The sequence below is a fragment of the Taudactylus pleione genome, unplaced genomic scaffold, assembly GCF_031769625.1.
Source record: "Taudactylus pleione unplaced genomic scaffold, aTauple2 ptg000934l, whole genome shotgun sequence".
Taxonomy (NCBI): domain Eukaryota; kingdom Metazoa; phylum Chordata; class Amphibia; order Anura; family Myobatrachidae; genus Taudactylus; species Taudactylus pleione.
In genome coordinates this window covers 2,018,270-2,032,221 of record NW_028285335.1, presented here as the reverse complement: position 1 = coordinate 2,032,221, position 13,952 = coordinate 2,018,270, and the positions used below count along the sequence as shown (strand labels likewise).

The following is a 13,952-nucleotide window of genomic DNA, read 5'->3' as shown; positions in this document are numbered from 1 at the left end:
CACTTTACTGCTCACGGGCAAGAAATCCACAGGCGGTGGCAGTGGATGCTCTAACTCCTCCTTGGCCGTTTCAGTTTGTTTACCTGTTTCCATCGCTCCCACTTCTTCCTCGTCTGCTTCAAAGAATCAAACGAGAAAGGGTAAAGGTTCTGTTGGTGGCTCCAGACTGGCCCAGATGGGCGTGGTATTCCAACCTACGTCTTCTACTGATAGACGACCCGTAGCCTCTTCCTCTGCAGTAACAGGGTCCGTTTATCTATCAGGGCTTAAAGCGGCTTCATTTGACGGTGTGGTTGTTGAAAGGGCTATCTTAAGAAGAAAGGGTATCCCTTCCAGGGTGATTCCTACTATGTTAAGGGCTAGGAAGGACGTTACCTCAAAGCACTATCATCGTATATGGAAGGCGTATGTCTCTTGGTGTGAACGCAAGGGTGCGCCACTGTCAGAATTCAACTTAGCCAGCCTGCTGCTTTTTATACAGGCTGGTTTATCAGCAGGTCTTTGTCTGGGATCTTTGAAGGTTCAAATAACGGCTCTGTCGATTTTCTTTCAGAAGAAACTAGCATTATTGCCGGATTTCCAGACATTTCTACATAGGGTTGTCAGGTTACAACCTCCAATGGCCCCATGGGATTTGGATTTGGTGCTCTCTTTTCTCCAGTCTTCCCTATTTGAACCTTTACAGACTAGAGATGCCCTGCATGAAGGCCACCAGCACCCCCAGTCAGCCAGCTTGCCTCCACAGCCAGCCCCCCGGCCACCAGCACCACCAGCCAGCCTGCCTGTCTCACCAGCCAGCCCCGCGGCCACCAGCTCCATCAACACAGTCAGCCTGCCTGCCTGCCTCATCAGCCAGACAGCCCGCCCCACCAGCACAGCCAGCAAAGCAAGCCCTTGGCCACCAGCACAGCCAGCCCCGCGGCCAACAGCACCCCCAGCCAGCCTGCCTTTTCTGTGGGGGTCAGCCAATGTATGTGTTTTATTCCTGTGGGGCCAATGTATGTGTGTTTTATTTCTCTTGGGCCAATGTATGTGTGTTTTATTCATGTGGAGGCCAATGTATGTGCGTTTTATTCCTGTGGCGGCTAATATGTGTGTTTTTGTTTTTTTTATGTGGGTGTCAATATGTATGTTTTCCATAGATTGCACACGCCGCTTCGCCTTGGAAATTTTAATATCTTGCGTAGTGTGTTTCGAGTTAAAAAAGGTTGAAAATCACTGGTCTATAGGGTAGTGGTTATCCCATAACATGTTTCTTTACTATACATACTGTATGGTGGTGTGTGTACACTTCAAGAGAGGCAAGGGAAGGAGATTTCAGCGTCGGCATGTTGGGTAAATTCTTTTGGCTCTTGCAGCTGTACATATGTTCCCTTTTACAGGCATTTAAAATGACTTCTGGAGATTATTTGAGCCTATTTTTCACTGTCCTCCACTCTCCTGAAACCTGAGGCTAATTAATTCATTCAACATCCCCTGGGATAAAAACTCTTCTTGAGATGAAACTTTTTTTTTCCTTTAATTTCTGACCGGAGTGTCTCTTAAACTGGTCAGTGTATATACAGCCAAGAAAATGTCCAGCATAAGCTTTTTAGCTCACATTTTTACTTATTTAAAAATATTTTTTTTATTTTTTTTTTTTGCCCCAACTGACAGTTTTTGTTTGCAAAAGTCTTGTGAGCGAAAAAGTTTCTATTTTCAAAGTTGCCTTGTGGCCGTACGACTTGCAGAAATCCAAATAAAACCAATGAAAGCAAAAAAAAACATTGTAAAATTCTACATGACCTATATCCTAAAATAAACCAGAAACCAGCTTTTCACTGCGTTGTGAAAACAAGTCTGTCGTTTGTGTTTTCCTCATGCTAATTATTGTACCTGGGGTTTTAAGTGAATGAACGGCGCTGGGTTTTTTTCTATTTTTTTTATTTTATTCATCTCTCCCTAATCAAAGTCCCATAGTGGATACGCCAATCCACCCTCTCTCCATTCTCACAATTTCAGTCAATAAGTGTGAAACTGTCATTCTCCAGACAAAATAATCATCCCCAATTCCTTGGAGACGCACAGAAGCTATTGTGGTGTAGAGCAATGCCGCGCGGCGATGAAGGCATTCAGTGGATCAGACGTGCTTTGAATTGTAGATGAGCCATTTATGTCTTCACATCCTCAGACAGAAAGGATTTCGTTTAGATTGTTCCGTCGCTGTAAAGTAGTACGACATAAACTTGTGCAGACTATCTAGGAGACCTTTTAATGTGGAGCCACCTTGCGTATCGCTTACTTGAGTATAGTTTTTGTTGTGTTTTTTTTCTTCTTTTTATTCAATACAATTTTTGTATACAATGGGTGTCTATCCTGTATTGGTTTGCAAAGAGAGAACATTATACAAGAGTTTCATTATGACAAAATGTGGTCGTATTTTCACGTCTTCCAATCTATAGAAATCTTGTTCTTTTTGCAATCGTGCTATTTCCTCTCACGGGAACTGAAAAAAATGTCTAATCCATTTTATTGGCAAAAATAACCTGTTTGAGGAAGTCTTGTAAACCTTTGTGGTAGAACGTGTAACATAAGAGCGTTCTTGTACGAGCGGACATGTAAACTGTTCTGCTATGATTTCAATGCCTTTTGTTGGTTCAAAGCTAGACTAGACCTTTCTGTGTTTTTGCTGGTTTGTATTTGTTTTTTTGTTTTCGTTTCGTTGTGTTTTGTTATGATTGCATTTTTAGTTTAACGTTGTCTTTTGTTTACTTTGCCTAGATGAAGATTTAAAGGCTTTGATGGAATTTGTTGGTCAAAGCAAGAGAAATTAATCTGTGAATTTGGTATAAATTACTCCAGTGAATTAAGTCTCTAGTCAAAAAATGCACTTATTTAGGATATCATTTTAAAATAATTGTGTATCTCGACAGACCACAAACATTTGGGGGAGTAGTTTTTATATCCCTGCATAGAGCAATTTTTCTATTTCCACTTTTTAACGGATTGTCTGCTGTATTTGAAGTAGCCACCTGCTCCGAGGCAGCCCTCTTCCCACCCCGAGGACTAACTTGCTTTTTGAGGAAATTGTGTGAGGTTTTTTTTTTTTGTGATCAGTTCCCTGGGCTATTCTGCAGGAAATCTCTAGCTAATGCATGTTCTTTTAACTTCGTATCCATTACCTTCTGGCTCCATTTGATTTAATGTTTTCGCATGGTTGGCTGTACATTTTTTGATCTCTCCTTTTTTTTATATATATTTCTCTAGGAAGCCTAGGATAAACTCGCAGTTAGTCGCCCAGCAAGTTGCCCAGCAGTATGCCACGCCACCGCCTCCGAAGAAGGAAAAAAAAGAAAAGGTGGAAAAACCTGAGCGTGAGAAAACCGACCGAGACAAAGTAGAAAAAGACAGGCCTGAGAAAGACAAGTTGGACCGGGACAAACTGGACCAGGACAAGTTGGACCAGGACAAGATTGACCGAGAGCGACTAGATCGCGAGAAGTTGGACCGAGAGCGACTAGATCGCGAGAAGTTGGACCGTGAGCTATTAGATCGCGAAAAGCTGGACCGAGAGCGACTAGATCGCGAAAAGATAGATCGGGAGAGACTGGATCGCGAGAAGCTGGACCGAGAGAGGCTGGATCGTGAAAAGATGGACCGAGAGAGGCTGGACCGCGAGAAGATGGACAGGGAGAAAAATGACCGCGAGAGGCACGATCGGGAAAGGCTGGACAAGGACAAGAAGGACCGAGAAAAGCTGGACAAGGCAAAACCAGAAAAAGATAAAATTGATAAAGAGAAACCAGAAAAAGAACATAAAGTGGAAAGAGAGCGACATGAAAAGACAGAACTTAATATTACTTCAAGTGTTGTCAAAAAGACCACTAATAAAAAGACCAGGTAAGTGCCCTATATTACACCTGAGGGTGTGACAGTGCCACGTTGAGACGATAATGGGGGAAGGACGGTTATAACACCTAAAGTGCTTGAGTTTGGCTTCTGCAAAACCTTCGCCACTTCATTTGCTCTTGTCTGTGGTTTAGCAATTTCTGATGCTTTTCAGAAAAAGATCACCATTGTCACTTGAGTAATTGCTGTGCGTTTAGATCAGGGTTTCTCAACCCCAACCCTCAAGTAACCGCCAACAGGTCACGTTTTGGGGATCACCTTAATCATGCACACGTGAGTTGCTCGATTTTGCTGCATCAGGAATTATCCGACCTGCTTCCACAGTCAGAAATCCTTAAAACATGACCTGTTTGTGGTACTTGAGGGTTGGAGTTGTGAACCACTGATTTAGATTAACTATTTTTTTCCCCTGTCCAGCTTGTCAGGAAGATGTCATGTACAACGCAGGTTAATGCCGGCAGGAACAAAACGCTGCAGCCACACCTCACACTTAGTTGAATCGTTCCCTTTGTGCGCAGATATCGGGCCTTGCTAATTGGAGGCAGCAAATCAGTAAAATTGTATGTGTTTAAACACGTGTTACTACAACATTGAAGTCCGGCTTTATAATTCTGGTGACAAGCTTTCATTATTCAATAGGTGTAATATCTCTAAACAAACTCCCCACCCCAGCTAAGCAGGTATACTTGTTGCCACTGTATTTAATAGCTAATTTACATCGCACAACAAAGGGACAGTGGAATTCTGGGATATATTGGCCACTCAGTGTGTTGACGAAACACACTGTGCTTTGCTCCAGAGTCCCGTTTCACAGGCCTCTGAGGCATTATTGCAAAAATGATAGAGTGTCGGCCTAATTAGGGATTATTACTAGGAAGTGTTCAAAGGGAAAGATGAAGTAAACACTTAAAGGAGCTGAATAACTGTCTCAGTCAGGTGTTTTTGTATTGCAGCTAATTGCACGGCTTTCATTGAAGTTGTGAGCCCAATGGTTTTATGTGCGCTACGGATAATGTACAGTTTATGTATGCGAAGTAAGGTAAAGGCCCCCTTTCATCTGCAATGTACTGGGGCAATCCCCTGATCCCCAGACGCCCGACTCGGTACATCGGTGAAATCCAATATGTTGAATTTACCTGTTTTGCCGATCCCAACCAAAATATGATCGGGATCTGCGTATCGGGGATTTTTAACGTGAAGAAATTACTTATCACCCCGACGGATCGGAGATAATCGATCAGTGTTTCTGACCAGCGCTTCCGGTCGGATCAGGGAAAGAGTCGCCTGATGTATTGGACCCTTTTAATTAGGAACTCGCTGCACAAAGCTATTTTCACTAATAAGGTTCCCGTCCTCCCCTGATTCTAATATTTATACCCCATGTTAAGAGAAGATTATAGAGGTCAGAAACATGATGACCTGGTGTCTATGCAATAATAGCTGGAACTGCCGTGCTGCTTATTCAGTGTGTGGCTGCACACGTTGCGATCTGATTGCTCGGCCTGAACAATCAGGTCCATGTCCAAATTTCGCTGGCTTGGTTGGCTGTCCAAATAACCGGCTGGCAGGTGCCCCAAGTTTCCTGTACAAATGACGGTACAGGCTAAAACGACCTTTAAACGGCGATTACCGTCGCTGCTTACCACAGAAGTTAGCCAGACAGACGAATAACTTGGCATATGCAGCAATATTGGCAGGAACGTAAGCTAAACATAATGTGTTGTGGTTGATTGTGTGTCCCACAGACCAAAGCTGGATATTCATAGAGACCCACAGAATGAAGTGAACAGCATTCAGTCTGCAAATGCTACAACAAAGATCAGCAACTTTAACCACACTTCAAGGTGAGTGAGAAACAAAAAAGATTTTTTTTTTTTTTTTCCCCCCCGTTGTGTAAACTGCCCTTAATGGCTGATTAAAGGAATGTCGTCCTTTTATCGTGTCCCCCAATTCTCAAGATGTAGTTTGACTTAAATCTTTTTTTTTTATTTTGCCTTGTAAAGTTAGGAGGGCCAAACGGCCTCCTGCTGTGCCTTATGAAAAAAGAAAACCGCAGGACAGTGCTGCAGAACAGTAAAATAGAAGTTCTGGATATTTGTTCGGAATTACTTTTTCATGAAGCAATAATGTTCCTTTTTAATTCAGTTTTTTTAAAATAAAAAATTTAATATTTATTTTATTTTTGAACCTAATTGTTTCTAAATCAAAGATAAATCTCAAATATTTATTGATGAAAAAAATGTAATTTAAAAAGAAATCTCCCATGATGCATTGAGTATCCTAATAAGTTTTCCCATGACATCCAGCCAGTAAAAAAAATATTTCTATATAGAACCAGATTCCACAGGGTTAAAGGAGTTTTCATGGAATTGTGGGTGCAGATATGCAATGATTGCCTTTTCTTTTCTTTTGCTTGTGAGAGATGAGCTGCAGTTAACGTAACCTACAGACTCGCATGTTCCAGTCTTATTAGAGCTCATCAATATGGGAGATGTATTCTGAATAAAGTTTGGGAGGGTATTTAGTAGAATCATAATATGATGAAAGGTGTTCATTACTCTCCTTGAATGATATCGCCTTGTTTTATGGAAGGTTAAATCCATTTCCTTTACCATTACTTGTATTTGAGTTGTCTGTTACGGCAATTGCGGTGTTGCTCTCTGTTAATGGATTATCTAGTGTTAATCAATGTAGCAACAGTGCCATCTAGCAAGAGAGACTGAAAAACATTACACTGCAATAACTGGCACTTGGATTAATCTTGTTTTACTTAACAGAATATATAGATATATATATACATATATATATATATATATATATATATATAATTTTATTTTTTTTACCTTGTTTAGTTTCCTTTAAAGTTGACTTTAAGAAGCAGCCCGGCCTCCTTCATTCAGAAGTTTTTCCTGGCACAGTAAACCATACTGTATTTCCATGAAAGTCTGTAGCAGCCCAAAGCCCTAGTCAATAATAATTAATTGTGTCGAAACATCATATAATAAACTGAGCTTTCAAATTTGAAAATGTGCTTCTCGTGTTATATGGAATAATACACCTCCTACTTTAACATTCTAGAAGTTGTTTTGGATGTTGTATAACCTAAATAAGTGTCCGAGCCAATGGTGTCAGCTGTTATAGAGGCACAAAACCCCTACAGTTATAATAATGTTTATACTGTATTTCTCAGTAGGTGGTGCAGTATCTCATATATTACACATTATAAGTGAGATGTATCAAGCCTTGGAGAGAGAGAAAGTGGAGCAGTTGCTCAAGGCAACCAATTGGCTTGTAACCGTCATTTGTCTAGCACACTATGAAATGACAGAAGCTGCTTTGGGCAACCTGTCCACTTTATCTCTCTCCAAGGCTTGATACCTCTCTCCCCCTATATCACACTCGCATGTTTTATAGTTTCAGCTTTTCCGAGTTTTTAGGAGATGAATCTGTTCCTGCTGTAAGCGCTGTTTTATCTCCCCGCAGACCCAGGCTGAAGAACGTGGACAGAAGTACTGCGCAACAGCTCGCAGTAACGGTGGGCAACGTGACCGTAATAATCACAGACTTTAAAGAAAAGACTCGTTCTTCCTCCACCTCTTCATCCACAGTCACCTCCAGTGCAGGCTCGGAACAGCAGAACCAAAGCGGTTCCGGATCAGAATGCACAGACAAGGGTTCCTCCCGTTCCTCAACCCCGAAGGGTGACCTGTCTGTTGTGAATGATGAGTCTTTCTGAAGAAAAATAAATAAATAAAAAATATTGCACATACATTTGGCAGAAGAGACTCCGAATAGGGGCAAGGAGTACCCAGACCCCCAACTGCCTCTGTCTGTTTATATTCTTGGATTATTATTATTATAATATTATATATATTTTTTTTTTATTATTTGTTCAGACTGAATCTTTTTTTTTTTGTTTGTTTGTTTTTCCCCTTTTCTGGATACCAACCTGTTGCATTCTCTCCCAGGACGTTTCTCCTCCGCTTCGGATTTTGGCGACCATAAACTTTGTACCCTCAACAATGACCCTTGATACTTGCATTATTCCATTACTTTGTTATAATTTCCCTAGAGATCACTTATAATTGGATGTACGCCTAAATCTACTTAATTTATTATATATATATATATATATATATATATATATATATTCACACATGCGCGCACAAATCTACTGGGTTTTAATTTTTTTTCTTTTAATTTTAACTTTATTTATTACATTCACAACCTTATTGGCTTTTTGCTCATATCCCTTGCTTATGTTTTGCCAGCCCCATTCCTGTAATACAGCATATTATCAATTTTTATACATCAATATATACATAAAATATATATAAATATATATAAATAAATGGTTATTTAAACCCAATACATAAAAAAAAAAAATAATAATAATTAAAAAAAAATTTAAAAAATCACTGGTGCTTGATACACTGTGAAGCGAAAACTTTGAACACTTCCCCAATGACCGGACAACCTGTTTGGTGGCAGGAGCTTCTGTTGCTCGGTTTTAGGAGAGATAAGTGTGCAAACAGATAGTGGCTTCTCTGTTTCAGTCTGCACTTGTGTTTTCCTTGTAATCCAGTTAGGATAACAACCAGTGAAATCCTCAATTAGCTTAGAATGACTGACGTTTCAGTCAGCCACGATATTTATATGTAAATGGGAATAATACCTAATAAATAATTTGATTTAAATCCGATAAACAGGAAATGCAAGATCCTTTATATATAAAATCACTGGCTAGAAATATTCACAAATATATATGTCAGAGTTTCACAAATTTACTTTAAAATGAAAATAACTGCTATAGGCTGTAACTATGCACATTAGACTTCCTGGCTGTAACGGGGAGCCTTAAACTCAGCCGGGACATTGCTCCAATACATTAATCCAGTGTTTCCGAACCTCGGTCCTCAAGGCACGCTAACAGTCCAGGTTTTAAGGCTAACCATACTTGAGCACAGGTGACTTAATTAGTACCACAGTTCTTTTGATTTAACCATCTGTGCTCAAACATGGATATACTTACAACCTGGACTGCAGTGTAGCATCGCTTCAAATCCTGTCATTTTATAGACACATTTACATATGTTTGTGAATATTGCAAAATGCCTTTTTTATATAAGACCAGCTTGCACATTTAACGGCCCTATTAACTGCAAGAGCATTGTAACCCAAAGTAACCTAATTGACAATGCTGTTTAGCGTTTGAATCGGGACAATTTGTCAGATGTTCCTTTAGGTCTAATTTAGAACTTAGTGAATATCAAGGATTTATATGCACATGTGCTCCAATCTGTACCTACCAATCAGACGTTGGCTTTCATTTTTTTTTTTTTTAAACTGCACTAGAATAATGATCTGATTGGTTGCTATGCGACAGGACACTTGTTCTCATAGTTACCGTGTTATGAAATAAGCTCCTGTGTTACAAGGCTTTAGCCTTCATTTGAGTTTGCTTTATTTGGAACACATCTAAACCTATTCACATAGCCTAAATTTTTGCCTGTGCGATGGAAGTTAAGCAATTATTGTGAACCGAGACTTTCAACTGAACCCATCTACACACAGGTGCGGAAGCCATTTTGGGAGCTGCATCTTTCAACATAGGAATTGAGTAGAAATCAGTGGCGGCATTGAGGCAGGAAGTGCAGAGTGCCTCATGCTTCGGTAATGTCATGAGCTTATAATAAATTCACTAGTTGTATCCTCATGTATTTTGGCTCAGCCCACAATATTACTGTCTCGACTTTGTGCATGAGTTATACAGGCCAAAACAGAAGTGAATCTGGGAGAGGATTCTTGTAACATTCAAAAATGTATATACGGGAGTGTGTATGCAAACTGTATGTGTATATATATATATATATATATACATACATACACATGCCCATGATAGCTTTCCGTGGTGGTAACCAACCACACACTTGCTGATCCCTCTAGGTCAGGGGTATTCAACCTGTGGCCCTCCAGCTGCTGTGGAACTACATGTCCCAGCATGCCCTAATAGCAAAACCGTGGCAGGTCATGCTGGAACATCTAGGTCTGCAGCAGCTGGAGGGACTCGTGTTGAATACCCCTGCTTCAGGTTGTTAAGACTGAATTGTTGCAGAATAGCGAAGCTTCAGATGATGTCTGACAACAATAAAAGATCTCTTTTCAAGCGTAATTGGAGCTGGACAGCACTCCAGATGACTGAAATCACCTCCATATTCACTTGAGTGGGATTCTAAAGAAAGCATATGAGCAGTGTTCTTCAAAAAATGCTATGTGAGCACACGTGTACGGTCATTGTGTAGCCATACTTATCATTCCTCACGTGAATGCAGATCTGTCTGTAAACTAAGCAATACGGCTAGATCTGCAGTGATTAAATTGTGCAGATTGTAACCCAGCCGTTTGCAAACAAATCGTCCAGACGTATCTCAATTTGAGCATTGCAATCCCCAGTTCATTTGGTAATGCTGATGAAAAAAAACAAGCAGCCAATGTTTGTGATCTACTTTGGCGTGATGTCATCAACTAACATTGAGCCGTGTGGTGCTGGACGACCAAATCACAGTGGTTGATTCAGTTCGAGTATGAGTTTCCACTTTGCACCTACAATGCAACCTTTCATCCTCATAGCAGTGCGCACAAACATCTGATTTTTCCGCGATGCCTGGGGTACTTCCTAAGGCAAATATATACGTGTACTCCCAGATTGCGCCCATTAATTGAATTGATCCCATAATGTTTAGCTGCATCCATTTTTCCAGCTTCCAATTTACCCACAGTTGTCAGTTTCCAAATTGTACAGATCCAATGAGCTCAAACAGAGGAATTATATGATCTGTGGCCTTGTTAGTCCAAAAATCATCCAATCCATTTTGTGTTTTTTTTTTTTTTTTTTTTTTTGGCGGGTGGGAAGGAGTTGTGTGGCATGCTGATGGTTTTGGGGACACTGGTGATATTGCTGCATATGAGATAGGCTTCATCATGAATGCCATATGCCTGTTTGTGCTGGTAAAGGTACAAACAGAAACCATAAAACCAGTGCTTTGGAGATTTAACATATGCATTAGTGAATGTTACACGATGCCTTTTCTTCTCCAAACATCATGTATTTTATGCTCAAAGCCCTCGGTGTGTCTCCGTACTGCAAAAGTACAAGTAACCACAGTTAAGTTTATAGGCAGATTTGTGACTTAGAGGAGTAAGCGCGATCATTTACATAGCTTTACGTATTAAGCCCTCACTTGTTTCTCTAGAATGAATTTGGCTATTTCTGCGTGTCAAGGTCTTATTACAACTTTTTATTGGCAATACATGTTGGTTTAGCACAATCTGCACAGTGCATTTTATCCCCCACAGTGTGCAAGCTGCAAATTATTATCTGAGATTATAGCTGTGCCTTTTTTATTAATTTTTTTTTATTTACTGTGCTGCTCCCTATAAAAGCAAATTTCCAGAGTCAGTATTATTTCTGGTGTTTTGATTGGTGAAGTTCGTTTCTTTTAGTTTGATTGGGTGAAGTAGTTTCTCTGCAGTTTATAAACCTAAATCGTTTTTTCACCTTTGGGTAACGTTGATTTATTGCGTTTTACATGCCCCCTGGCGATTTAATGCGTTTTACATGCCCCCTGACAATTTCTTTTCTAAATAAATTATTTTGGGTTTTTTTTGTCTGTTTTTATAACTTGACTGACAAATGACGTAAATACATAAATGAAAACAGAACGGTGGTTTTAGTAAGAAAAATAGTAGGTGTCATGGAAGCCATTATTATAGTAATTAAAAAAAAAAAAAAAAGAACACTAAAAGTTACAAGTAAGTGACTGTTTAAAAAAAAAAAAAAAAGATTCAGGAGGAAATCGATTTGGCACTTTCAGAAATTACACAAACGTGTATTTTCTTATCTCTATTCTGATTACTTTGCTGACTTTTCAGAGCAACCACTTTTTGTTTGTTTAAAAAAATTGGAATTACAATTGAATAGGTCATTGAAATTTTGAGATTCAAAAGGGTACAAAAAAATGCTAAAATGTAAACATTTGCGGATGAAAATAAGGCTTGAGGCAGTTAAAATGGTGTTTCAAACCTTATATGACTTTCTCCACTTACTAAATCCATTGTTTGGCTTCTAGTTTGCTGCCTGCTGTATACAGTATTTCAGCCAAGTTATTTATATATTTTTAGAGTGGTTTTCTTGTCAAAGAATAAGACACTGTTTTACTCTGGTCTCTGCAGAGAGATGTTTTCGTAATCTAGGGCAACACGATACACTGCAATATTTCGCCTTTACGTTTTTAGAACTTTTTTTTTTAATTATATGATGTATATCTTTGAAATTTCAATTGGAAACGTACAAACCAACTAGTCATCTAAAGGTGGAAAACCTTATTAGATTAAAAACAAAATTGCCTTGAAGCAGGGTGATTTATATGTAATGTTCAGTATATTTGATGTGCACAATTCAATAATGCATTTATATCCTAAATTGTTTCTTGTGTGGTAAATTCTGTAGCTGTAGAACATACAAAATTCGTTTTTCCCAAGTGACCCGTTTTGATTCTTTTTGTAAACTTTTCAATTTTTTTTTCTTTTGTCCCGCTACCAACAAAGGGCTGGTAAGCCACAGAACGACTCTTCTTTAGTAGGTGCGTGTAGCAGATTGTGTTTTTTAGGCATCCACTGCACAGGGCTGAAACATGTTAGCTCTTTCAAGTTTCACAGATAGCAAGCTTATTGTGTGCAATTTGGAACAGTTGCATCATGCAAAAGTAGAACATTCAAAATAAGGATCCACCCCACCCCTGTCAATATTTTGTTAGGAAGAAGTGTATTAATGTACCAGTCGTCTACTAAGCAGGCAGCCATTTTGTTGATTGAACATATGCGTTTAACATATCTATATACCCTATCAACTCGGTAAGAACTATAGCAGACACTGAGGGTCATTGACCTGTAACTAGTTCCTGGGGAATGGATAGCCGTTCTCTTGAATACTTGTGCCCACAAAATGGCTGCAGCCACAGTGCGTCGATGGCAAATAAGTACACAATAAATTATAGGCAGCACCTCTAGAAACCTTATCACCTGCCTTACAACCATTTATTATATATCCGCCCCCACGCTTCCCCCCCCCTTTTTTTTAAGCTTATTGTATCTTAAATTATTGAAAATTTTAATAATTGCTGACTATATAAAAATATATTATTTTTTTTTTGCGTGTATATAACCAAACATGGTTTTTGAGAGGCAACATTTAGAGAGAGACATTGAAACATAGAAGTTTTCAATGCACAATCGATTCTGTTGTTACGTATGACTTGTAACCTTTATTTACTGTGTAAAGCTGGTTACATTCTGTCTTTTAGTTTTTGTTTTGTAGTCTAGTTATTTTGTTTTTCCAACATCATCTATAGAATGCTTGTTCATGTCAGAACATTATCTTTGTGATTTTTTTTCTGTTTGTGTAATATTTTTTCTTTCCTATTTCCGAGAAATGGCTTGTACTCTGCTTTTAACAGTTATTGCTGTACAGTCTAAGAAGCATTTTAGGAATTTTTTTTGTTAAAGATTTTCTTTTTTTTTTTTTTCTTTTCATGCTAAAAGTGTCGAATTGGTGGTTTTCGTGAAATGGTCAGAAATTCACAGGTCTCTAAATGTTTTCGGGAAATTTTTATTAAACACTGCTTTTTGTCTAGCAAAAATAAAGATGTTAATATATTCCTGTTGCTAGCATGTGCACGGCTGTCCTAGAAGCCACTTTCTTTTTTTTTTTTTTTCTTTTCTTTTTTTTAATTTGTTTTTATTTCCTGCTTTAATTAGAAATGTCTATTTATGAACCTCTTGCTTGTAGTTTTTTTTCACAAATAAAATAGTAAAAATTAACTTAATATCTAAGCTCTTCTTGAAATGTATTTTTTTTTTTTTATATATTTAATGTGAAACCCATCTACAGTGATCAGGACAGTAGCATTATTATTTCCTGTATGCGTATATTTGTGTAAATTATGTAGCGATGCAACAGGCTAAATTAACTTTTTATATTTACCAAAGACAAATGCACTTATAAT

At 38.7% G+C, this 13,952-nt stretch overlaps 1 protein-coding gene across 1 annotated transcript in view; it reads left to right on the top strand.

Moving 5' to 3' along the window:
• The window catches only part of RYBP (RING1 and YY1 binding protein), a 58,331-nt gene extending 44,564 nt beyond the window's left edge, over nt 1–13,767 (top strand). The window contains exons 3-5 of the mRNA XM_088459756.1: nt 3,247–3,879; nt 5,634–5,732; nt 7,372–13,767. Of these exons, the coding sequence (XP_088315882.1) occupies nt 3,247–3,879; nt 5,634–5,732; nt 7,372–7,624 (985 nt within the window). The 3' untranslated portion in view covers nt 7,625–13,767. The remainder of the gene's footprint in view (nt 1–3,246; nt 3,880–5,633; nt 5,733–7,371) is intronic.
• The last annotated feature ends 185 nt before the right edge of the window (nt 13,768–13,952 follow it).